Consider the following 25,782-nt stretch of genomic DNA (forward strand, 5'->3'; position numbering starts at 1 on the left):
AATCGCCAAATAGAGATTCATGTTATGACAGAACAATGGAATGAGGACTAAATGGGACAATGAAAGTGTGTAAAGTTCCTGGGGCCTATAGCAGAGCTCAATAAATGGGACTCTGTATCAAATTAAAATGAAAAAACACCTCAGCCAACCCAATAAATGCTCTCACTGAAATATACAACAAAGCCTCTTACTCCATGACCCCACTAAGTAATTTTAGTGGTCAGCAGAAGTAAGCTTACTAATGAAGTAATGTTTTTCTTTTCCAGAGGCCCAGTTGGTAGGAAAAAAAACCACATTATGCAGATAGTTGACAAATTTCATTTACTTAATTTTTGTATCCACATGATTGTAAAAAAGCAAATAGTGCTAAATGGCTATTTTTTGGTAAAAACACACAGTGTTCAAACCTAAGGATTACATTCTTTGGACAGGTTTTATTCCCAAAATATCGAATGCCTTGGCCATAATAGCAGCTACTGCTTCACAAAGCAGCATACGCCACATGTTTACCTTCAACACTTGTCCTGAGGAAAAAGAAAAAAAAAAATTAATGTCTTTTTCATTCTGTGACCCTCAGTAACCCTGCTTTTGTTAGAAATGTCCTGTTTTGAAAAATAATCTGGCAGAAAACAAGGGTAAGGGGGAGGCATTTAATGGGAGTTTCACTTCATACAACTTAATTTCAAGGAAATCATGGCTGTTTCACTAAATGAAGCTGAAGTTTCTCCTGGATCTCAGAATTCACACCATACTTACAAATACATCATCCAGCTATTACTTGATTTTAATGGAGTTGTTAGACTAGTGTGGGAAATGTGATTTTTACTATTTTCTATGAAGAAAATATTTTCCAATGTAACAAACTCAATGAACTTTTAAAATACAATCCATTTACGTTGGAGCTATCAGGGCAGCAGTTTCTTTACAACTGTACATAAAATGCTTTTTCTGTAAAATTGAGTTAATATATAAAATACCGTATTATACCAGAATAAAGGTATTAATATTTCCTAAAAAAAAAAAAAAAAGAAATGTCCTGTTTCTAGTTGTTTTCCAGTTGTTTTCTTTGGAGTCCTATGATTCCATGCCATATGCCTGAGGGTGGGGGAAGCTACTTTGCTTGGTAACAAGAATTCCATTTATGCTTCTATTAGATCTAGTTGAATTTTGTGTTATATATGATATGACCAGTGTATAACTGGTAGAAAAAAGGATGGAAGGTGTCCCAGGAATAAAGAAGTTGAAGACCATCCATACCTAATTCAAATAAATGCCTTGCTTGTGTCCCAATCCCAGTATGACCACTGAGTGAGACACTCACCAGTTTGTCGATCCTTCTCTACACAATAGCAGCTATCATAGAATTCTGTGAAAGTAGTTGCCAGCTCATAGATATAATCACAGAGAGTGTGGAGAAGTAAGTCATCTAAAATCTTTTGGAGAATCTCAGGGAACCGTAAAATACACCGGCCCAGTTTCCATTCCTTCTCATGGTCCAAAACGATCTTGGTCTCTTGAGCAGCTTTCTGAAGCATCTCTTCATTAATATTGGCCAGACGTGCAATAGACCTAAGAAATCAGGCAACAGCCATCATTTTCTTTGGTTAGGCCCATTCTTCTCCACTTAATAGAGAACATAGTAAGAAATGACTCATGTAAATTAGAAATCCTATCAATTGATTAAAAAAACCAACACTGTACAATTACCTGATTCTAGTGAAGGCATACAACAAATAAGCAGCTGTGTTTCCTCTGTCATCCAGCATTTTGTCAAAGGAGAAGATGTAGTCATTCAACCGGTTATGCGAAAGATCAGCATATTTGATACAACCATAAGCAACAGATGTCTGAGCAGCCTTTAATTCCTCTGCAGTTAAGACCTTTAGAAAAAACAAAACAAACAAACAAAAAAACAACTTCATAATTTACTGACCACTTCCTTTATCCTGGTGTCTCAGGCATAATACACGCATCAGGAGCATCTAATGGTTTTCTTTTATCAGTAGACTTTAATAAATATGGACACTGAGAGAACACAGGCCAATCTAAGAAACTCATCAGCTCTGCATAACAAAGAGTGTTTTTTATGAAAAATCTGATTTGTAAAATATGAAGTATCCACTCAAATACTTTCCCCACAACATATTCAGTAGATATGAAATAGAAAGCACCAATTATTAAAGACAAATACTTTAACAGAGAAAAACAAACAAAAACTAGACCCACAAATATAGAGAATAAACTGGTGGTTTCTAGAAAGGGCGGGGGGGGGGAATGCTTATAAAAGGAAAAGGAGATGAAGAGTACACTTATCTTGATGAGCACTGAGTAATGTACAGAATTGTTTTTTAGGGCAGCCCCCGTGGCGCAGCGGTTTAGCGCCGCCTGCAGCCCGGAGTGTGATCCTGGAATCCCGGGATCGAGTCCCACGTCAGGCTCTCTGCATGGAGCCTGCTTCTCCCTCTGCCTGTGTCTATGCATCTCTCTCTCTGTGTCTCTCATGAATAAATAAATAAAATCTTAAAAAAAAAAGAAAGATTTTATTTATTTAGTCACAAAGGACCAGAGAGAGAGAGAGAGAGAGAAAGAGAGGTAGAGACACTGGCAGAGGGAGAAGGTGGCTCCATGAAGGGAGCCCAATGTGGGACTCGATCCTGGGACTCTGGGATCACGCCCTGGGCTGAAGGTGGCGCTAAACCACTGAGCCACCCGGGCTGCCCAATGTACAGAATTGTTGCAATACTACATTATATCCCTGAAACTAGTATTAACATTATATGTTAATTACACTGGAATTAAAAAACAAAACACGGTATCAGGAGTAGGAGAAAGAACTCATGCACTGTTTTAATATTTGGCCATGTATTCTGAAGCACTATCAGGACACAAGGCTATTGTTCAAAACTAAAAGCAATACAAAGATGTTTTCAGACAAATGCCAATAGAATTTATCACCAGTAGACCTGCACTACTAAAACAATACTAAAAGGAGATCTTCAGACTGAAGGAAAATAATCCCTGATGGAAGCAAAACACACTTCATCAGGAAGGAATGAAGTATACAAGAAAGGGTAAATACATAAATAAATGTAAATATTTGATGGTTTGCAACAAATAATGGGTAAAAGACTTGAGAAGACCCTTCATAAAAGACATATAAATGGCCAATAAGCATTAAAAAAGGCAATCAACACCAGGACTCATGGGGGAAATGCAAATTTTTTTGAGAGAGCATGCAAGAGGGCGAGAGGGAGATGGGGAAGGGGGGGCGGGGAGAGAAAATATCTTAAGCAGATCCCATGCTCTGCTGAGCCCCATCTCACAATCCTGAGATCATGACCAGAGGCAAAAATCAAGAGTAAGACCCTTAACCAACTAAACCACTTAGGTGCCCTGAGAAATGCAAATTTTAACCATAGTGAGACGCCATTACCTTCACCAGAAGACTGACAAATCAAGCATTGGTACCTATGAGCAACTGGAACCTATCATTAGTGGTAGGAGTGAATAATACAGTTCTCCTTGGCAATTTTTAATAAAGTTAAACATAAACCAACTTTCACCCTACAATCCAGCAATGATATTCCTAGATATATATCCAGAAGTAAAAGTGCATTAATCCATAAAAGGACTTTAAAAATGTTGAAATTAATATTTTATTCATAACAAAGAGAAACAACCCTAATATCCATCAACAGAATGAACAAAATGTGGTATATTCATACAACAGAACACTATTATTTAGCAATAAAAAGAAATGAACTACTGATACATCTAGAAAACAGCACCTACTCTATGATGTCCTAGAATAAACAAAAGTGACCTATGGTGACAGGAAGTTTTCTCAGATAATAGAGATAGAACTATATTGGCTGGAGTTACCAGGCATACATTAGTGTAAAAAATCATCATGCTTCACATTTTATTGTACGCAAATTGGCCAAACAAATAAAAGAGCCAAAGCAGTTTTTACCATCATATGGAGTGAGCAAATTGGTTAGATGACCAAATTTTCCACCTTTCATCTGATTGTGCTACATGTGCCTACACCAGGACTAAAAGGAGAAACTACTCTGTAGATACCAGTTGTGGAGACTTGACAACGACCTAGCAGAAGCAGAGAGAAAAGCTATTTTACATTTCATTTTGTTTGCAATGGAAAGGGGGTGGGGTGGAGGGACTACGACCATGACAATGTAGCCTCATGGCCTGCCTTTATGCTCTTTGGATTGTCAGTGACCTGAACCAAACAAAAGAGCTTTTCCGCAAAGGACCTATTTTTGTGTTTGGTTCTTTCACGTCTATATTTCATCCAATTCTATTTCTCCTTCTGTAATTGTATGGTTAATAGCAGTTATGTTCATTCCAAAATATCACTTGACTTACTGAATAGTAAAAGACCTTGAATCTCAATCCTTGACCTTCCTATCTTAAAAAGATTTTCTTGTCAAGTTTTCTTCATTTTATTTCAATTACTTAAATTCCACACAAATCAAACCATAGTCCTTTTCAAGGGTGCTATCTAAGCCCATTATGTTGTTGCTTACTCGGATGGCTGACCAATGGCCTTGGGTGTAGGTATTGACTGCTAGGACTACTCTTCAAATTCTCCCAGAGAAAGGATCTCAGCAGATGTAGATCTTTCTGTAGGCTGTAGAATCTAACCTCTTAATCTGAAATAGTTTTGTTTTTTTTTTGTTTTTTTTTTTTTCTGAAATAGTTTTGAATCATTGGTTCAAAGTAGTGATAGAATGCCAACAAGAAACAAAGATATGATGCCACATTAGCACAGGAGGAAACACAGCCTTTTGTAATAGCCAAGAATTTTATTTTCAAACTACATGCTCAGTAATGAAACAAACTTTTTGTGCAATATCTGAGTAATATAAACTTGTCTCGGGTAGATTTGTTCCTCATAATGTTCTCCAGTTCTCTTGATAAAAACAGAAACGAAAAAGTCACAACATGTGGTACACAACAGGCAAATAAGGCTTTGGATTACCTTGTCTCTTTCTTTTTCCTTCAATTTGTCCATGGATCGTTTTAGTCCTTCTTCCAGAAGGTCTATGAGGCGCACGGTTTCACCTGAACGTGTTTTAAACTTCTTCCTAAAACAGAACCTCCCATTTAGAAATGAAGGTCTGACACTTATTCCAACTGGTAACCAGGAAAGATGTCAAAGGAGTGGTACTTTTAATTACCTTTCTTCTATAGTCCTCAACTCAAAGCTTTTTTTTTTTTTTCTTAAGGTTTTATTTATTTATTCATGAGAGACACAGAGAGGCAGAGCAAGAAGCAGGCTCCATGCAGGGAGCCCCAATGTGGGACTCAATCCCAGGTCTCCAGGATCACACACTGGGCCCAAGGCAGCGCCAAACCGCTGAGGCCCCCAGGCTGCCCAACTCAAAGCTTTCTATGCTTTAGGCTCCTAATAGCATTCTGTTCATGTTAATCTATAATACATTCCCTAAAAGGGAAACAAAGATATTTGTTAATTTGTTCATTTTCCTGAACAGAAAGTTTGACTTATTTTGCCTTCTTTGAAGAATTAACAAAATACATGTTTGCTCCTAGAACTGTTCAGGAACTAGCAAGTTCTTAACTGGAATCTCATCTGCATTTCTCTAGATAGTAATCCCACCTGTTGAATGGCAATCAACAGAAATCAGCTGAAGAGTTTAAGAAAAGCCAGGATGCCAGGACTCCAATCACAAAACGAATCTCTGAGGATGGGGCAAAAGCACTGATTAACAACTGTTCTGTGCAACATTACCATTAAAAGCATTTCTCAAAAATTGGATTTTATTGGGACATCTGGCTGGCTCAGTTGGTAGAGCATGTGATTCTTGATCTTGGGGTCATGAGTTCAAGACTCATGTTGGGCAGAGACTACTTTTTAAAAACTGGATTTTACTATTAAACAGAAGTTTATACAATACTGAGTTATAAGCTTTTTTAAAGTTAAAAATTCTTTGGGGTGCCTGGCTAGCTCAGTCAGTACAGTGTATGATTCTTGATCTCAGGGTTGTGAGTTCAAGCCCCACACTGCATATAGAGATTACTTAAAATCTTAAAAAAATTCTTCAAATTCTTCAAATGCGATGGTATAAATGAAGGATGCTTTCCTCTTCAACACAAAGCCTACCAAAATCAAGATGTTTCTTATTAAAGTTGTATTTTCAGAGTTACCTTAGAAATGATCTTGCCCTTTATCGCAGAATTAAAACTCCTTCATTACCCTATGAATACATTAAACACTTCTGTGGCTTTCCTTATTGCCATTCCCTACTGAGTACTAGAGTGTTCAGCAACTTCCAATTCTGATAAACTGTTACCCATCATAAAGCTAGTCAAAATGCTAAAGGAGGCCTTCTCCTAACGTCTACAATAACGGTTCTTTTGTTACTCCCCCTATCTGTACCTGTCTTGAATTTTTGTGGGTTTTCTTTGGCGCTCATTTATTCCTCAGACCAGTGATTCTAATATAAGGGATCCATATCTGATTATCAGAAGTTTTAAAGTAAATCCTTAATACCTGCTTTAGAACCTAATGTGTCAGTAAACTCCCCTGGTGGAGCCTGGCATGTATAATTTAACAGGCTCCCCAGGGAATTGCTCCCCTTCACAAGACAGGCCCCTTCAAGGAAAAGGTCATGTTCTACTATCTGTGTCTATCGGACACCTGCCAATGTCATACATAGGAGCTCAATAAATAGAGGAGTCTAAGGAATAAGATGATGATTAAAGGGTAAACTATTTACTATAAAAAGCTTTAACACAGATTTCAGGGCATCTGGGTAGCTCAGTCAGTTAAGTGTCTGACTCTTGATTTTAGCTCAGGTCATGATCTCAGGGTTATGGGACTGAGCTCTATTCAGGTTCTGCACTCAGTGGAGACACTGCTTGAGATTCTCTCCCTCTCTCTCTGCCCCTAACCCGACTCATGCAGTCTCTCTATAAGTTTTTTATTTTTTTTTATTTTTTTTTTTCTATAAGTTTTTTAAAAAAAATAAAATTTCACTAACAGCAGAACTGGTGAGCATTTTAATGTAAATATTTAAAACATGGTAAATTGACACTGGTTAACTATCACCAAAATTATTTTTCCTTGGGATGCCTGGGTGACTCAGTGGTTTAGTGCCTGCCTTCAGCCCAGGGCCTGATCCTGGAGTCCAGGGATCGAGTCCCACATCGGGCTCCCCACATGGAGCCTGCTTCTCCCTCTGCCTATGCCTCTCTCTCATGAATAAATAAAATCTTTAAAAAAAAATATTTTTCCTCTTCAGTGGCCTAAGATGCTATTAATTACATGACACTGATTGCAGAAATATGAAACAACAACAAAAATCAAGGAAAATATTCCGTAGAATTACATGATCAATAAGTTAAATGACAAGATATGAATACTGGTGATAAATATAGATATAAAAGTAAATTCAACAATTTCACCTAAGAATAATCACTGAAACATCAGTCCAAAAAATCAATAGTTAAGAAACTAAAGTATTATAATCAATATTCAAAGTACTTTCTTAGGACCATGGACACTTAAATAAGGACCTGGTATCTTTTGATTCCAAAAAATGCTGCTCTATAGGAGAGTCACACATTATAATATAAAAGTGTCTGATGCTGACTCCAGCAAGGTCTTTGATATTCATATAATCAGTATCTAAAATAATACAACATACCTAGCCTGACTTCTTTAAAGCTTAATTAGAGCTTTTGTACATTAGCTAGCCAAGCATCTTGAGCAACTTCTTGTGGTTTTTAAAATCATCACCACCTTTGTGTGATATTTGGGTTGTATCATTAAATCTAAAATGCCACAGATTTTAAGAGACATGATCCTAAGACATTATTAAATGCAACATATTAAAAATTTTGTGCCTTTGAAAATAAAAATGTGTGCCTTTGAATTGATGAATGCTGTCTATATTTGCTTGTATTTACCTTTTATTTCATAAACTGAACAGAATGTGGGGAAATGACTGGAAAATAGAAAAACTAAAAGTATGAATATGTAGGTGTTAAACTTAGTATTTTTGAGAGAAACATAACAACAAAAGCTGTAAATTTTAAAACTCAATTGGAATCTCAATAAATGCATACCTGTTGACCAGGTGTTCAACTATGTAGGAAAAAACCAGACATTTACAAAATGCTTGAAATATACCATTGAGTATTTTGTGTGAAATCTGAGAAGGTACTGTGATAGACTTTACAAATCAGATCTATACAAATGAAAGCCCTCTTTATAATCTGTAAAGTCTATTTCATTCAACTTTGTCCAAATCTCCCTAAAAGGCTACATTCTCCAGCAGTGATAAGATATAGGTACAAAAAGGCTCAGCCAGATTCACCATTACAGCATATACAGACTAAAAAAAATTGTGCACTTAATTCTAATATGGTATCAAATGAAATGTAGCTTCTTCCAAAGAAATCTGGGGGTTAGGAATGTTATTAACACTCAGACTCCAGACTTACTTGTCTTCTCCCAGCACCACACCAAATCCGGCATGAGATACTCGAGTTACTTTAGGGTCATACCAACCAATCATTTGAGCAGCACCAAATATTGTCTGGAAGTGCACAGACTACAAAGAAACAAATGGAAAGTTACCTGCTAAACTTTCTAATTACAAAAAAGGGACTTAAAACTCTGTGCTTAGGGATAAATATTTACAAACACAAATTTTAAAAGGCAAGTATAATTATAAGATCTTTTCTTTATACCTAATATATGAAAGAACAAGAACAGGATTGTTATACTTTTTATGTACAAAGGTTTTCAAAGTGCCTGAACTAAGGGTAGGTTCATGTGCAATAAATAATCTCAATTAAATTTTAGGTCTCACAACCACCCTTTCAGATAGAAAGGGTCACTCATGTTCAGGAAAGTAACCCTTTCCAGTTTATGGAAAACAAGATAAAAAACTGGTAAGTATTAAAGCGTGGCCAAATCCATACCCTGTTTTTCCATTTATGTTATACTGCATTTCTGGATTTTAGTCTTGTGCTAAATGCCACAAACCTCATCATACTGTCTCAGCTCCAATCAGATAATATAAGAACATAAACCAATCTGCATGCCTGAGTAGCTCAGTTGGTTAAGCATCTGCCTTCAGCTTCCATCATGATCCCAGGGGCCTGGGATCAAGTTCTGCATCAGGCTCCCTGCTCAGCAGGGAGTCTGCTTCTCCCTCTGCCCTGCCCCCACTCATGCTTGTGCTCTCTCTCTCTCTCTGGGGGAAAACAAAAAGAACATAAACCAATCTGCAAACTCACTTGTCCATTGTCTACCACATAGATAATCATATCTGCTTTTTCCTCAAATAGTCTTTGTTTAAGAGCAGCCAGGTCAGATGTATCATAGGTATAACCTCCATCTGATTTTACTATGGTTAATGGTACAGAACATCCTGGGACAAACACAATTTTTCTGCCATCATCCACTTGCACAAATCCTAGGAAAGAAAGCTTTATTAATAATGTTAATTAAAAAAAATAATAATGTTAATAGAATCCTGAAGGAATGTAAAAGATAACCCATTATAAGATATTTATTAGAAAGCTCAAGAAATCACATTCTTTCCCCTCAGTATGATCTACTATGAGTCTTGGAAAATGGCTATTGTCAAGGTTGTCTGGGCATCCATGATGTTCTCAGGGCACAGGTGAGCTATCCCAGTTTACTAGACTCATACTATACTTGGCTCTCAAACTCTTTATAAAAAAAAACATCACAGGGTGTCTGGGTAGCTCAGTAGGTTGACCATCTGACTCTTGGTTTCAGCTCAGGTCATGATCTCAGTATCTGGGGATTAAGCCCTGCATTCTACACTCAGAGCAGAGTCTGCTTGTCCCTCTCCCTCTGCTCCTCCCCCTCAGATCTCTCTCTCAGAAATAAAAATAAAATATTTAAAAACAAAACCAAAAAAACCCAAATGCCTCACTGGAACCTGCCTATCCTACCCATTGACATAGAACATGGAAATCCAGGCTCTATTTTCAAGGTAGAGCCATATACTTCCTTTGGGGAAAAAGTGCAATTTCTATCACTGTCTCTTGAAATGTACTGAAAGGAAGTGAAAACTGTACCAGGGTCCAAGAAACAAACATGGCAGGGTTTAGCATTTGGAATGATTATTGGAAAGAAAAAATAAAATCATGTTCATATATTCACATTACAAAAGGCAAAACTCTGATGCAATAAGGGACAAGAACATGATGATGGTAACAAAGTTTTTTTGATTGCTACTATGTACCAAATTCCATTAAGTCTAAAATTCAACCTTCACATAACTCTAGGCAGCAAATACTATTAGAATTACTTTCTTACCTTTTAGGAATCTGGGGCTTGGTAAGGCAAAGGCAGTATAAAATTATAGTTAAAAACAAGCTCTGAATGTGGAGAAAAGGGGAACCCTCTTGCACTGTTGGTGTAAATGTAAACTAGTGCAACCATTCTGGAGAACAGTATGGAGGTTCCTCAAAATGTTAAAAGGAAAACTACCCTACCATCCAGCAATTACACTACTAGATATTTATCCAAAGAATACAAAAATACAGATTCTAAGGGACACATGCACCCCACCCCGATGCTTATAGCAGCACTATCAACAACAGCCAAAGATGGAGCCCAAATGTCCATCGACTAATGAAATGGATAAAAATGTGGTGTGTGTATGCGTGTACTCACACATATATACAATGGAATACTACTCAGCCATCAAAAAGAATGAAATCTTGCCATTTGCAATGATGTGGATAGAACCAGAGTGTATTATGCTAAATGCAATAAGTCAGTAAGAGAAAGAAATACTGTATGAGCTCACTCACATGTGAAATTTAAGAAAGAAAACAGATGAGTATCTGGGAAGGAGGAAAGAAAAAAAGGAGGGAGGGAAACAAGCCATAAGAGACTCCTTTTTTTTTTTTTTAATTTTTATTTATTTATGATAGTCACACAGAGAGAGAGGCAGAGACACAGGCAGAGGGAGAAGCAGGCTCCATGCACCGGGAGCCCGACGTGGGATTCGATCCCGGGTCTCCAGGATCGCGCCCTGGGCCAAAGGCAGGCGCTAAACCGCAGCGCCACCCAGGGATCCCCCATAAGAGACTCCTAACAATAGAGAACAAACTGTTGATGGAGGGAGGAGGGTGGGGAATGGGCTAAAGTGGTGATGGCCGTTAAGAAGGGCACTTGTGATGAGCACTGGGTACTATATGTGATTTTTTTTTTAAATTAATTTTTTACTGGTGTTCAATTTACTAATATACAGAATAACACCCAATGCTCATCTCGTCAAGTGCCCCCCTCAGTGCCCGTCACCCATTCACCCCCACCCCCCTATATGTAAGTGATTAATCACTGAATTGTACTCCAGAAACCAACACTTCACTATATGTTAACTACCAAAAATATAAATTAAAACAAACAAACAAACAAAAACCCCCAAAACCCAAGCTCTGAGGCTAGACTGCCCAGGTTTGAATCTCAGACTTATTATTAGCTGTGTGACCTTGGCGAATTACTGATTTCTGTGCTTCCTTCTCATCACTAAAAGTCCCTAAAATTTTATTACCTTAAAGGTGTAATCCCTAGGCCACAGATTGTGATTAATAAAAACCATTTCCTATTCAAGAAACCATCTTTCTTGGAGATATCCGGTTAGTGGATTCTAGATCTAAGGCAGGAAATACACAAAAAAATCTTAAAATATTGTGTACCTGAAAGCAAGTAAACTATCAAAGACAACAGAATATAGGGGTCAAGAAAAAGATAAAAAACAAGAAGCCAATTTGAGGAGGCTCTCTTTAGCCAAGAACGGGACCATGAACGTTAAAAAGTATAATTAAAGCAAATGATTGAGAAATAAAATATATTAAATCCTGTCTATAATAATGCTAAAAATAACTCAGTTGATCTGGAAGATGCTAAGAAACTAATTTACTACTCTGACATTGAGAAATTAAAAAAAGAATCACACATTTATACTATATGTCTTTGGTTAACTGTACTTTAGAACCACCAAAATAATTATGTGGCAAAGCTCTGCACAGGGTAACTCAAGATAACAAAGAAGGAATAGAACACTACCATTTTCCAACCTCTAATGAAGTAATGGATCAAAGTCCTGATCATGAACAGCTGCTAAAAACAATATGGGGAAGTCTAACAGGAAAATCTGTGGACAGATCAGGCTGACACCTGAACTTACAAATCCATCTCATCGTAGAGAGAGCCAACCAGACATTGCTGACATACTTGCAAATAAAAAGACAAAACAAAAAAACACACCAGAATTTGATCAGCCTCTTCAGAAGATACAGACGGAGGAACTGTTTTAATACCATATGGGAATTCTCTTACGACAAATGGTCCAGTTTCTTCAAGAATAAGAGAAAAAGCAAGGGTAGGGAAGAAATATATATATATATATACACACACACACACACACACACACACATACATATATAACAAATGTACAGACTGAAAAAAAAAACTAATGATTTAGAAAGATTATTTTAACAATCTCTTCACTTTTGCCTCTTCGAAAATTTCCATAATGAAAAGCTTAAAAAAAAAAAAAAAGGTAGAATGCCTACCTTTATCTTCAAATTCTTTTACAACGTCATTCATCCTGTCTTGATAGAAGGATTCCCCTCTCTCTATTAAAGAGATGTCCAATGCGTCATAGATTTTATTAAACTCTAGGAAAAAAAGGTCACCAAAAAAAAAAGTTTAAGAATTTAAATAGGAGACATACACCATACATTACAAGAAACATACTATTTAACTGCAACATTTTACTTAATGTATTTATTAAGTTGGCTCCATGCCTAGTGCAGAGCTTAAGGTAGGGCTTGATCTCACCACCCTGAGATCATGACCTGAGCTGAGATCAAGAGTCAGATGCTTAACAGAATGAGCCACCCAGGCACCCCTGTATCATATATTTTTTAATATAATTAATTTTCTTCCTTTAAAATGTTGCAATTAAAGTTGTCTATTTCTCTATTTTTCACTTTCTGTTGTCTATTTCTCTTCACTTTGGTCTGACACTTTCTATATGAGTTTATTCCAATGTGTTTTATAGCTTTGATGGCCACTATGAATAGGATTGTCCCACTTTCTTTCCTACCTCATTTCCTAATTAAAAAAAATTTTTTTTTTGAATTGAAATTTTTTCCTAATTAATTTTTCCTGGTCTAAGAAAGTTAAAATTTGCACTTGACTCTCTTAATGAACTTTCTTAATAGTTGTTTCAGTGTTAGAAAATACTTAAGAAAAAAATCTATTTGCCGGTCTTTCAGAATTTAACATGTCATTAAAGGTCAACTGAGTAAAGACTCAAGGAAACCATTTGCAACGGTATTTCTTGGATGAATGAATGAAGCCCAGAAACTCACCTTGGCGGGAAACATCACAGATAAGCTTCCAAGCTTTTATAATATCTGGATTTTTACTTTGGAGCAGAACCACACACTGGTACGCTCGCTTCTTAAATTCCTCCTCAGTATCAAATCTCTTCTTGGATTCCTGTGTTTGAGGGGGAAAAAAAAAGAGCCAACTTTATATTTCTGGGTAAAGAATTTATTCATTTCTAAAACAAAAACAAATACAAAAAAACCCAAAGTGAGAAAAGTGAAAATTTACAACACTAGTACAAAAGCAACAGAGTAGGTACTCTATTTCAATTAAGTCAATAGTTACAAATCAATGTGCCAAAGAACCCTATTATTTGTTTTGAAATCATTTCTTGAAAATGCAAAATTCTCACCACAGCTACCTCCACTTTTACAATTCACAAAAACCTTCTTCACACCAATATTCAAGAATAATAAAGAATAACTAACAGGTGGGGTTCAATTTTCTGCACTTCATTTTCCATTTTGGATGTGGTCCTGGACAAATAATTTTTGTAATTAAAAATAAAATTGCTTTCATTGTTTATGTCTATTTTGAAAGCAACACATGCTTACTGCAAAAAAAAAGAAAAAAAGTTTTGTTAATCCTACTCCAACCTAACCAGGGATAAGGTTTTGCTGCATTAATTCTAGACATTTCTTTGCAAATACATACCTATGTATTTCAAGCAAAAACTGGAACATACAGTGTTTTTACAACTTACTAATGTATTATAAACACTTTTTGCATTGACAGATCTGCCTTACTAAGAGCACAGAATTCCAATAGATTATAACATTAGTTATGTAATTTACCAGTTTCACATGAACAAACATATTGTTTTCAATTATTTCATTAGAAAATGGTTACTGAGACAAACCCCAAAAAACAATAACAAAAAAACTCCCACATAGATATTTACACTTTAATGCTGTAATCCTATTCTTTGGAAATGATCTATCATAAGGAAATAATTTTTTTTCAAAGATTTTATTTATTCATGAGAGACACAAGAGAGAGGGGCAGAGACATAGGCTGGGGGAGCCACCCAGGTACCCCAAAGAAATAATTTTAAAAAGAGAAAAACTGGTATGTACAAAGTTATTTACCGAATGTATAAAAGCACTCCAAAAATGGGGAAAAAACCCCAACAAGAGGGATTAATACAAACTTCAGTACATCAATCCAACAAAACAATGTGCAGCCAAACCATACAGTAATGTAAAAGTTGATAATGAAACATTAAACACAAAAGTATTATAATCACAATGTAAAGATTTTTTTTTTAAGATTTTATTTATTTATTCATGAGAGACACACACAGAGAGAGGCAGAGACATAGGCAGAGGGAGAAGCAGGCTCTATGCAGGAGCCCGATGTGGGACTCGATCCGGGGTCTCCTGGATCACGCCCTGAAGGACTGAAGGTGGCACTAAACCACTGAGCCACCCGGGCTGCCCCAATGTAAAGATTTGTATATGGATGTCAAAGTGGAAGTATATTGACCACAGTGATTAATTTAAAATTATGGTTTATAGTACATCTGTCTTTTAAAAACTATTCTTACATATACTATAAAATTTTCAACATATAAAATTGAGAAGAGTATCAAAAAAATTTTAAATACTAAAGTATCTTTTGATTACCAAGCTCCTGAATTCACTTAATGGATAATGTGGTGGCACCTAGGTGGCTCAGTGGTTGAGCGTCTGCCTTTGGCTCAGGTCCTGATCCCAGGGTCTTGGGATTGAGTTCCACATCAGGCTCTCCACAGGGAGCCTGCTTCTCCCTCTGCCTGTGTCTCTGCCTTTCTCTCTCTCTGTGTCTCTCATGAATAAATAAATAAAATCTTAAAAAAAAAAAAGGGTAATGTGGTAGAGTTCAATTTTTAACATACACCAATTAAAAAAACAAAGATGCAGTTAAGGGGCAGAGTTTAGTTTTAACCCCACAGTAGTTTCAAATACCAATCTGAACTCTCTAAAGAAAACTAAAAATTATGATGAATTGGTAAACACACAATTACTGTAACAATAAATGGTATCTAACCTTATAAAAGGCTTGAAGATCCCCAATAGGAGGTGAAACTGTTAGGTAATCTGGAAATTTATCTTGCAGGTGAGCGATGAGCATGCCAAATTGGGTTCCCCAATCTCCTACATGGTTTAATCTAATGCCAATCAGAATACAAAATTATTTTAAAATAACATGCTTAAACTAGACAAACTATATTCCATTAGGAACCACTAACATTTAAGTGCCAGTACATCACATTTAGTAACATCTGTTTCCTTGGCTGTCTCCTCACTGGTATGCATACTTTAGGAGAGGCGAGGACAACGTCCATACATTTAGAAATATATACCCGCTGACAGAGGTTGCACATGACAGGCCTCCAGTATTTGTGGTCAATGAGGTTCCTATTGATAGACTGATCCGTTTTCTGAGTAGTTAACTGAGACATGGACAGATGAGTCAATGTTGATAATTACCACTTTATGAAAATTTAACTTCTCAGCCAACTATCACCCTAAGATAATTAGACCAGTGGTTCTAAAACACCAGTGGATAAAATTCTTCAAAATGTGTCAATCCAACCACTTTACACTCCTTACTGTTTTTAATCTCAAACCACCAGATCATCTTTTTTTTTTTCTTCACCAGATCATCTCTAACTGGATTGTTGTCATAGGGTTTCTAACTTACAGTTAGGCCTTCTTTGCCTTATTTCTTAAAAGAAGCCAGACTAATCCTTAATTAGATTGCATTGCTCCTCCTAATTAAGACTCTCCAATAACTTCCCATCACACTTAAGAATAAAATCCCAATTTCCTACTATTGCCTACAGGCCCAGCATAATCTCTTGCGTATGCCTTTCCCTATTAGAATATAACCTGATATATTCTAATACAGAATACAGGAGTGATACTCAAGTACTTGTGGAATGAGCAGGAGAGTTTTTCCTTAGCTCCATCCTCAGACAGTCTAAAAGTTAACAGTTCAGAGGAGCCCAGGACATAATTTATTTAAAAAGCCCACTTGGTGATTAGAAGCAGAACCATACTTACAAATCACTAATTTAGTCAAAGATTCTATCTCAAACAACATCTCCCATTTTCTATAGATATTTCTAGAGGCAAGAGCACATACCTTAGCACATCATATCCTGCAAATTCAAAGAGGCGGCACATGCTCTCTCCTATGATAGTTGATCTGAGATGGCCTACATGCATCTCCTTAGCTATGTTGGGAGACGAGAAGTCAACTACAACCTGAGACAGAAAGAAAACAAAAATTTAGACAATATTGTACTTTAAAGTGATAAATATACTCAATGGCAATTATGTTACAGTATATAAATGTATCAAAGTTTAACACCTGTATATCTTAATTTTGCAATGTTATATCAAGTACCTTCAATTAAAATTTTTAAATTATTTATTTATTTTTTTTAATTTTTAAATGGGCATAGACATTTTAGTCTGTTAACATTTAGTAATAACATTTAAAAATAAACTCAGACTTAAATAACAGCTTGGATTGCAGTTCAATTGTGTTAGGTTTCTAGTATACCTACTTGTCCATTATTAACTGAAAAAGAATTATATCTGTTTATACAAATAATCTACCCTATTTTAGCCAAACCTCATAAATACCAGCTGGCTACCCCAAATGCTCTGTGGAATACAGTGAAAAGAAAAAACAGGGCAGCCCTGGTGGCACAGCGGTTTAGCGCCGCCTGCAGCCCAGGGTGTGATCCTGGAGACCTGGGATTGAGTCCCACGTCGGGCTCCCTGCAGAGAACCTGCTTCTCCCTCTGCCTGTGTCTCTGACTCTCTCTCTCTCTCTGTGTCTCTCATGAATAAATAAAATCTTAAAATAAAATAAAATAAATAATAAAATAAATAAAATAAATAAAATAATAAAATAAATAAAATAAAAAATAAAAAAATAAAATAAAAAATATATAAAATAAAAATAAAATAAAATAAAATAAAATAAATAAAAGAAAAGAAAAACTACATAAGAAGCCAAGACCCAGGAGAAAGGTTATTTTAGTAATTTTCATAATCTTGAATACTAATGATTAAATCTCGATATAAAAAAATAACTGCCAGTCTCATCACAGCCCTTGTCCCACAGTTGTAAGGTGTTAATGTATCATTGCAAACTGTGTACATACCTTTTTATTCTCTCCAAGGGCAGGTAGTTGAACACCATTCACCAGAAGATTGGTCAACTGTTGTGATACAAAGTCCTTTCTTAGGTGGACATTAATAAAACCTAATGAACAGTAAGAGGAAAGAAAGAAAAATCAGATAGTTTCCTATCTTAAAGGACTGCTCACTCCCACAGTCTTTCTCAATTTCACTTATGCTGGCTCCAGAGTGCTGATCTGGCTCTGGCAAAACTTACGGATTCCAACACCACCTGAAGCCCTCTTGTAATTCCTTATTTCAGTATCTGTTTCAAACATTACCATTCTCTTGAAGCTTCCTACTTAATCCTGGGCCCCTTCACTCTCAGTGTATGATTTGTTCACCTCTTAACAGAAAATTGGTGCCCCTTTTATGATAAATTTATCTGCCATTATCCATCTCCTTCATGCTGTTGAAAAACCGAGTCACAGGAGGTAAAATAACTCAAAGACCAGGCAACTCAGTCCACACTAAAACCTCAGTTTCCTAACTTCAATCCGAGGAGTTTTCACCACCTTATACAGCTTAAGCCTACATTCATATATTATATGAATCAATATTAATACAACTCCTTAAGAAGGATAACACTGTCATACCAGGGCCGGCAATTTCAACTCTTTCAACACATTCATTGTCTGGGAGGTGTTTGGTAATGTTTTCAGCAATTTCTCTTGGATTAACTTTCTGTTCCTTGGTTTTGAGCATCTATAACATAATATAAAATGATTCATTACACAATAGATTCCAGCAAGTTACTCAGAAATACACAACTGATAAAGAGGTACATTTGACATTAAGACCCATCAAGAGGCACAAGCATGGAGTCCAACGGCCTTCTAAATGGACAGATTAAAGCATCAACCATCAATAGGGCCAAGAGGAATACAAAAATGCCCAAACCACATGATCTCCATTTCAAAGTGAGCTGCCCCACATACCTAGAACTCTTTTATGAAGACATAACAAAACCTTTAGTTATGATGTTGGTTTCCAGGATATTTATATTTGGAATTTGCAAATCATGAAAGTGTGCAATATTCAGACCTGGGTAATAAAAATAGTACCCTTATAAACTTAACCCCAATGTAGACATATAAAAATTATCTAGAAGAAAATCTGGACATTTTGAATTAAACCCTTTGACTCAACAAAGAAAGGAAAGCAAAAAGTCCCAAACCAGGGCCAATTAATCACAAACACAGTATACAATGCAGCTATTAAAAATGGGGAATTCTGGGGCACCTGGGTGGCTCAGTCAGTTGAACATCATGCCCTGCACTCAGCACGGAGTCTGCTTATCCCTCTCTCTCTGCTCCTCTCTCCCCCAGCTCTCTCTCTCTCTCTCGAACAAATAAATATTTAAAAAATGTAGGGGCGCCTGGTGACTCAGTAGGTTAAGTGTCTACCTTTGGCTCAGGTCATGATCCCAGGGTCCAGGGATCAAGCTCAGTGGGGAGCCTGCTTCTCCCTCTCCCTGCTGCTCCTCCTGCTTGTGCTTGGTCTCTCTCTCTGGTAAATAAAATCTTAAAAAAAAAAAATTTAAAGTAACTTAAATTGTTTCTTACTAAAAAAAAAAAAAAAAAAAAAAAAAAAGGGCAGGAGAAGATTCCTCTAACTAAAAATGAAATATATAAGTCTAACCCAGAGACCCCACAGCTGCACCAAGTATGTGATGGGGACATTGGTTGATAAATGGCTCACTGAGAATCTCTCACTTTCCAACATTCATCAATGATAACACAAAGCAATCCTGGACACAACAGGAGGCAAGTACCAGGAGTATCAACTACCACTCTTAAATACTGAAAATACATATAAAATTTAACTGAATATTCAAACTTGTGTTTTAAAATTAAAAACATCCCCTTTGCTCAAGTTTTTCAGAACCGTGGAAAATGTTCTTTTCATTGAGAATACAATTTGCTACTATTTATGTAAAAGTAACGATGATTAATACTTAAGAAAACCAAATCAGTAAGAATGCTTTGTAGTAATGCAATCACCTGAGAGATACCCATAGCACTATTACACTGGTAGTCCCCAAACTTGGGCTGTTGACTTGGTGTCACTATGAGAGGAGGATTTTCCAAATCTGGATATGCAGCCTTAATGGCACAACCAAAGACTTCTTGTAGTCGGCTATTGATGTTAATCATATTTTTAGTTGGTCTGGTTCTTTCTGCTTGAAGACTCTAAGAAGGAAAATGTCAACAAAATATTAAATTATCATATAAAATATTCCCAAATATTGTAAGGAATCTTCAAGGTCTTGAGAAGGTAAATACCAAAAGGTAACATACACTGTGCGATACTCTCATATCTGGGACATACTGAAAAACATAACAGGACAACCATCCAGTAAGTGTTGCTAAGTCAGAGCACGTGACCAATATGACCCAGGGAATGAAGGTAGAGTAAATGAATGGGTGTCTGACACAGTATTTTTATTCATCTATGACTTGTTGGTTTTTGTTGTATACCTTGTCTTCAGGTACTATTACTCAGTAGGGCAAAGTATTTGTGAAAGAATCAATGTGCCCACCCACCCATTACACTGACAGCATTCTAACATTTACACATTGGAGCCAATGTGCATTATGGAAACACATGTGTATTAGAATATACTGTACTTGGAGTGCCTGGTTAGCTCAATTGGAAGAGCGTGGGACTCTTGATCTTGGGGTTGTAAATTCAAGCCCCATGCTGAGTGCAGAGATTACTTAAAATCTTAAAATAGGGGTGCCTGCCTGGGTGGCTCAGTGGTTAAGCATCTGCCTTTGGCTCAGGGTGTGACCCTGGGCTTCTGGGATCAGGTTCTGCATCAGGCTCCCCATCAGGAGCCTGCTTCTCCCTCTGCCTAGGTCTCTGCTTCTCTCCATGTATCTCTCGTGAATAAATAAAATCTTAAAAAAAAAAAATCTTAAAACAATAATACAATGTACTTTTGTGTTTTTCCTCAGACCCTCTACCAAACATGAGGCATCTAATAATATTTCTGAATTAAAGTATAAAAATGAATATAAATAAGTACAGAATAAATGAGGTAACCAGAAAGCTGAGGTATTTGGGGGAAGACTCCATGGAAAAGAAATGTCATTTTAGAAGATTCAAAGACAAAGTTATTTCAAGCAGAATAGATCACAAGTAGGTGATAAAAAGACTTCATGGGAGTGGAGTGGGTAGAGCCTAAGATAAGAAAAATGGGGTCAGCTTTGGAAAAAAAGAATATAATGTCAGTGTAGCCTGGCTAAGAAGTAGTATATACATACTGGAGAACAATTATGCCAGTGAGGTCATCTCCCAGGATGTGTCATCAGCAGACATGAAAGGCAGGCCAAGAAATTAAAACCTCCACTAAAACAAGCTCAGTTCTTTGACAAAACTGATAAACACTGTTAGATTATAAGATTATTAAATAACAAATACAGCACAAGCTTCTTAGGAAAAAGAAGTTCTGAAATAAAAGTGGAAAAAAATGACACTCTGAAATATAAAAATCAAATTATAAAATAACCAACTTAGGGCACAGAAAGACTGTGCATATATTCTATATTTTCTTTTGATTGAGGCAATTATTAAAAATTCAAAAAAAAATTTTTTTAAAAGGCACCAACATAAACTATTAAATGTCTCAACCTATTGGAAGCCTACTTCAAGTGGGCCAAATATTTAGCGTATCAAACATTTCAAGGGGCCCTGGAAGGACAAGTCTACACCAACTTCACCATTACTTGCACCAACAACTTAGTCCTAATTAGTCTTAGCCGGGGGAAAAGATAGGGTTTCTTTCCTCATGTCTCCAAATTCCTCAAGGTATACTTTCTGAATCTTTGACAAAAGTTTTTTTTTTTTTTTTAAAGCTACAATAATGCAAATTATAAAACGAAAAACAAGCCACAGTACTTACCTTTCGAAGGATTTTTAGTCGATACTTTAATTTTAAATTTTCTTCTCGCAACTGCTCCAAATCTGGAGAATCTTCTAAACAACCACAGTTTTTTAACCGATCTATTTCAGCAGTCAGAGACTTAATCTCTTTTTCCTATGAAAGCAAAGGCACTTTGTTCAGTCCACAGTCCACTTATGACTGACAACTTTCGTTAACGTGATGAATTGAATAGTACTGTCAATTTCTTTCTTTTCCTCTTTCCAACAGCATGGCAGAGGTGATGGGAATAATGGGCGTTTCCTTTGATAAGCTGTGATTTTCCCTCCAGAGACTTTGCACTACATTAGCACACTATCCTTTCAATGAAAGACTTATGTGTGTATACTGGAGAGGAACAGGTGTGTTAAGCACATAATGGGATAAGCCTTATTATCCTGAGGGGTTTTTTTTTTTTTTTTTTTTGTCTCAGTAAACCACTCTGATTTAGTGAAGAGGACTAGTTACGTTCAAGGGTGACCAACCTTTGTTCCTAAATCTTAGGACTTGGGGTTCTTTTAAAAAGGAAATGGTGGTGCAGCGGTTTGGCGCCTGCCTTTGGCCCAGGGCGCGATCCTGGAGACCCGGGATCGAATCCCACGTCGGGCTCCCGGTGCATGGAGCCTGCTTCTCCCTCTGCCTGTGTCTCTGCGCCTCTCTCTCTCTCTGTGACTATCATAAATAAATAAAAATTAAAAATTAAAAAAAAAAAAAAAAAAAAAAGGAAATGCCTTGGGCAGCCCTGGTGGCTCAGCGGTTTAGTACCGCCTTTGGCCCAGGGCAGACCCTGGAGTTCCGGGATCGAGTCCCACGTCGGGCTCCCTGCATGGGGCCTGCTTCTCCCTCTGCCTGTGCCTCTGCTTCTCTCTGTGTCTCTCACGAATAAATAAATAAAATCTTAAAAAAAAATAAAAAGGAAATGACTTTTGTCACATTTAATATAGCTCAAGTGTCTGCCTTTCGCCCTTTCTTAGACAAAATGATTTCCCAATTCTTCCCTTAGTTTTCCACTGTGTCTCAGGTCCTAGGCCAGGTTTTTAACTCTAATGCCTAAAACTAAAAACATGCCAATTCAGAAGGAAATAAACCTCCCAACCTCACAGAATCACTAAGGGGGAGATTCTCCCGAGATGGGAGACTGCTTATCAGGAGGTGACCACAGCAAAACCAGGTTGCCCGACACGAGCATATTACGTTCCATGCGCTCAGCTAAACATTTTCCAAAAACTGAGGCCTTCTTCTTTTTTACTTCATTTTTTTGAGGTCTGTAATTCTTCATCACGACGGAATGCTAGGGTACCTGTACCCCCACCCCGGCAAAGAACACAGGGCTCGGCTCCAGCGCGAACCTTCCGCTTTCCTTGGCCGAGCTGTACGGTGTAACTGCTGATTTCCTAGAAAGCAGCTCGCTCCCCGAGCCGACGGTGAGGGATGTGCCCCGTCGCTGGGGTCCGCTGCGGCCGCGGCCCCCAGGAGCCCCGTCGGCGCAGGTCGGGGGGTGTGGACTCCCGGGCCCCCGCCCCGCCCCGCCCCGCCCCCGGCCGACCCCGCACCCCGGGCGGCGCGTGCGCGTGCGCGGAGGGAGCGGCTCAGGGTCGGCCCGCACGGAGCACGGAGCACGCCGCGCGCCGGGACGGGAGCCGCCGGGGGGCTGGGCCGGGCGCCGGAGCTCGCGGCCGGGCTGGGGGCGGGGCGGGGCCGGGGGCGGGGCCGGGGCATCCCGGCGGGGGCGCTCGCTCCGGGGGACCAGGCCCGGGTCTCAGGGCGCGCGGACCAGCGCGGGCGCCGCCCCCGGGCGGGCGCAGACCCTCCTCGCTCCCCGCCGAGCCCCCTTCCTGGCCCCATGCGGCCCTACCTGCTGCAACAGCCTCGCGGAGCACTGAGCCACCAGCCCTTCCATCCTCCCGTCAGCGGCGAACACCCCAAGGCTCCGGAAGCGGAAGTGGCCGGCTCTTCTCGGAAGCGGAAGCCCCGGTCCCTGCGCCTCCCGCCGCTGCTGCCCTCTGTGTGCCGCCGCCTGTGCTGCCCCCTGGCGGGATCCCGGCGACACTGCGGGGACGACGACGGGGAGATGCTGGACGCTGCCTGGGCTCCGGGGGCGTCGGGCCAGAGCCGCTCGGGGCGGGCGGGAGCGCGGGCGGGAGCGCTCACCGGGTCCTCGGTTCGCCCACATCCCGTCGTGTTCTCAGCCAGCACGTGTCGTGCACGTTAGCGTGGCCGACGGCGTGGTGGGCCCTGGGCCGCAAGCTGCGTGCGAGACCGGACGCGAGCTCCCCAGGAGAGGCGCTCGACCCCGCCGTGCTCGCAGGTGTCAGGTGTCGCGGCAAAACACTAAGCTCAAGCAAGTCCGGAGATCCGGTTGACTTTTTATCAAGCGATTCGTAAGGGAGCTCCAAAGGGCTACAGGAAAAGAAAGGTTCTAGAAATAAGGCAGAGGAGTCATCAACAACAACAACAATTATTTGGGGTGAAGTCGCCTTTCCTTGGAGACAAAGGGTCTTCGTGGGCGCATTGCATCTGCCTTTTGGAGGATGGAGAGGGCCCGTGTGAACAGATTACCTTGTTGGTTCTGACCAGAAGAACGTGTGTTTAAGATTGATTTTATTTTTTAAATAATCCCTGCACCCAGGACCCCCAGCGTAGGGCCTGAACGCACAGCCTCGAGAGCGAGAGTCCCCAGAGCCGCCGCTGGAGCCAGTTAGGCATCTCTCTGACCTGAAAATTTGTGACTCCAATTAAGACTGTGATTCTGGGAGAGGTTGAAAGTGCAGGTGTCAAGCCCGGTGTGGTGATTTGTTGGAAGTGACGCCATTTGGGCCCTACGGTTTCCTTTTATCAAAGATAATGTGGTAGAGAGAGTGACCTGGGTCAGGAAGACCTCTGTTGTGAGTTAAAATTTTTAAACAGCTGGGACGCCTGGGTGGCTCGGTGGTTGAGCATCGGCCTTCGGCTCAGGGCATCATCCCTGGGTCCTGGGATCGAGTCCCACGTCGGGCCCCCTGCATGGAGCCTGCTTCTCCCTCTGCCTGTGTCTCTGCCTCTCTCTCTGTGTCTCTCATGAATAAATGAATAAAATCTTTAAAAAAAATTTTTTTTTAAACAGCTAACCTGGGATTTAAGTTCTGAGAAAACAGGGACATGAATGGTCTTTCTCACTCTTCTCTATGGACCCAGTACTTAGCAGCCTCTAAACTTTATTGCTTCTATGTCTTATAAAAGAATTTTTAAAAACTATATTCCAATAAAGATTTTTAAAAGTTGACACCCCAAAACTCTTGTCACAACTTTTTATTTTATTAAGATTTTATTTTTTGAGTAACCTCTACACCTGACATGGGGCTCAAGTGCACACCCTGATATCAAGAGTCACTAGCATGCTGTACCGACTGAGCCAGCCAGGTGCCCTTGTCACCATTCTAAATAGTGGCAGTGGCCTATTTTCTGGTGTGATGTTTCTTGTATAAGTGCTCTCCATGTGTTTTCATCAAAACTGTAGAGCTGCAACAAGCAAACAAAAACCTATAGAGCTGTATATTTAGCCCATCCAGAATGTTAATCATATTAATTAATTGGCAAAGCCAGTTCTCTTTGTCAAACCAAATAATTCAAATCATATGTACTTATTTTTTTTTAATTTAAAAGTTTACCTTTATTTTTATAGTTTAAAACAAGTGAAAGTGAATATATGTTCCTGTGACACCTTCTTCTTTCTAAATTCAAAGAGAAAAAGATGAGGAGAAGGAGGGATGAGTTGGCGGATGGACGAATCAATGGACAGATAGACCACCACCTTTGAAATAAAGCAGGAAGTAAGGGCCATCTTTTTACCAAGTATCTTTCGCCGGGTGCTCAAGGATTTGCCTTCAGGAGAGGTGCATTCTCAAAATGTACTTTGTTCAGTTCCTGTTATTTTACACCTATAGCAGTGGGGGAGGTGGTAAGCCTTTTCTTGTGAACAGGGGAGGATAAAAATAAAGTTGGATAACTGCATTGGTGGGCAAATAAATTTTAGGAAAGAGGATACAAAACTTCAAGGTCTGCAGATGGATTTCTCTAATGTATCCAGATCCACCTACCCCTAGGAATATCTTCCTATATGTCAAGATGCATATAGGCAGTTTGGAAGATCCTTTACCTGGAGTGTGCTTGTCACAGGGCATTGCTCAAAAACTGCTTCCTACCTGAATGAATAGGAGGGTTCTCAGTAGAGAGGTATTCAAAGCAAATACCTTTGAGGCAGG

At 38.8% G+C, this 25,782-nt stretch overlaps 1 protein-coding gene across 2 annotated transcripts; it reads right to left on the reverse strand.

Moving 5' to 3' along the window:
• Positions 1-304: 304 nt before the first annotated feature.
• Positions 305-23,534, reverse strand: RARS1 (arginyl-tRNA synthetase 1). 2 transcript variants are annotated; one of them, XM_072824221.1, is made up of 15 exons: positions 23,397-23,534; positions 21,524-21,658; positions 19,620-19,808; positions 18,213-18,321; positions 17,601-17,701; positions 16,568-16,689; positions 15,467-15,587; positions 13,420-13,549; positions 12,616-12,720; positions 9,292-9,470; positions 8,491-8,600; positions 5,003-5,108; positions 1,708-1,880; positions 1,322-1,569; positions 305-524 (listed from the first exon to the last, which is right to left on the reverse strand). In XM_072824221.1, exons 1-15 carry the CDS (start codon positions 23,439-23,441, stop codon positions 415-417), a joined length of 1,983 nt encoding a protein of 660 aa, XP_072680322.1. In that variant the 5' UTR covers positions 23,442-23,534; the 3' UTR covers positions 305-414. The 2 variants fall into 2 exon arrangements, with proteins under 2 accessions (XP_072680322.1, XP_072680323.1); XM_072824222.1 differs by lacking the exon at positions 19,620-19,808.
• Between the last annotated feature and the right edge of the window lie 2,248 nt (positions 23,535-25,782).

The sequence above is a fragment of the Canis lupus genome, chromosome 4 (genome assembly GCF_048164855.1).
Source record: "Canis lupus baileyi chromosome 4, mCanLup2.hap1, whole genome shotgun sequence".
In the NCBI taxonomy this organism is placed as follows: Eukaryota; Metazoa; Chordata; class Mammalia; order Carnivora; family Canidae; genus Canis; species Canis lupus.

Excerpts from the sequence above, each read along its gene's own strand:
- RARS1 (XM_072824221.1), bottom strand. The coding sequence starts at position 23,441 with ATGGAAGGGCTGGTGGCTCAGTGCTCCGCGAGGCTGTTGCAGCAG. Across the intron at positions 16,690-17,600 it reads CCCTTGGAGAGAATAAAAAG|GTTGTAGTTGACTTCTCGTC; the intron begins GTATGTACACAG and ends TTTCTGTCTCAG. Across the intron at positions 13,550-15,466 it reads ATCTTCAAGCCTTTTATAAG|GAATCCAAGAAGAGATTTGA; the intron begins GTTAGATACCAT and ends CCTCAAACACAG.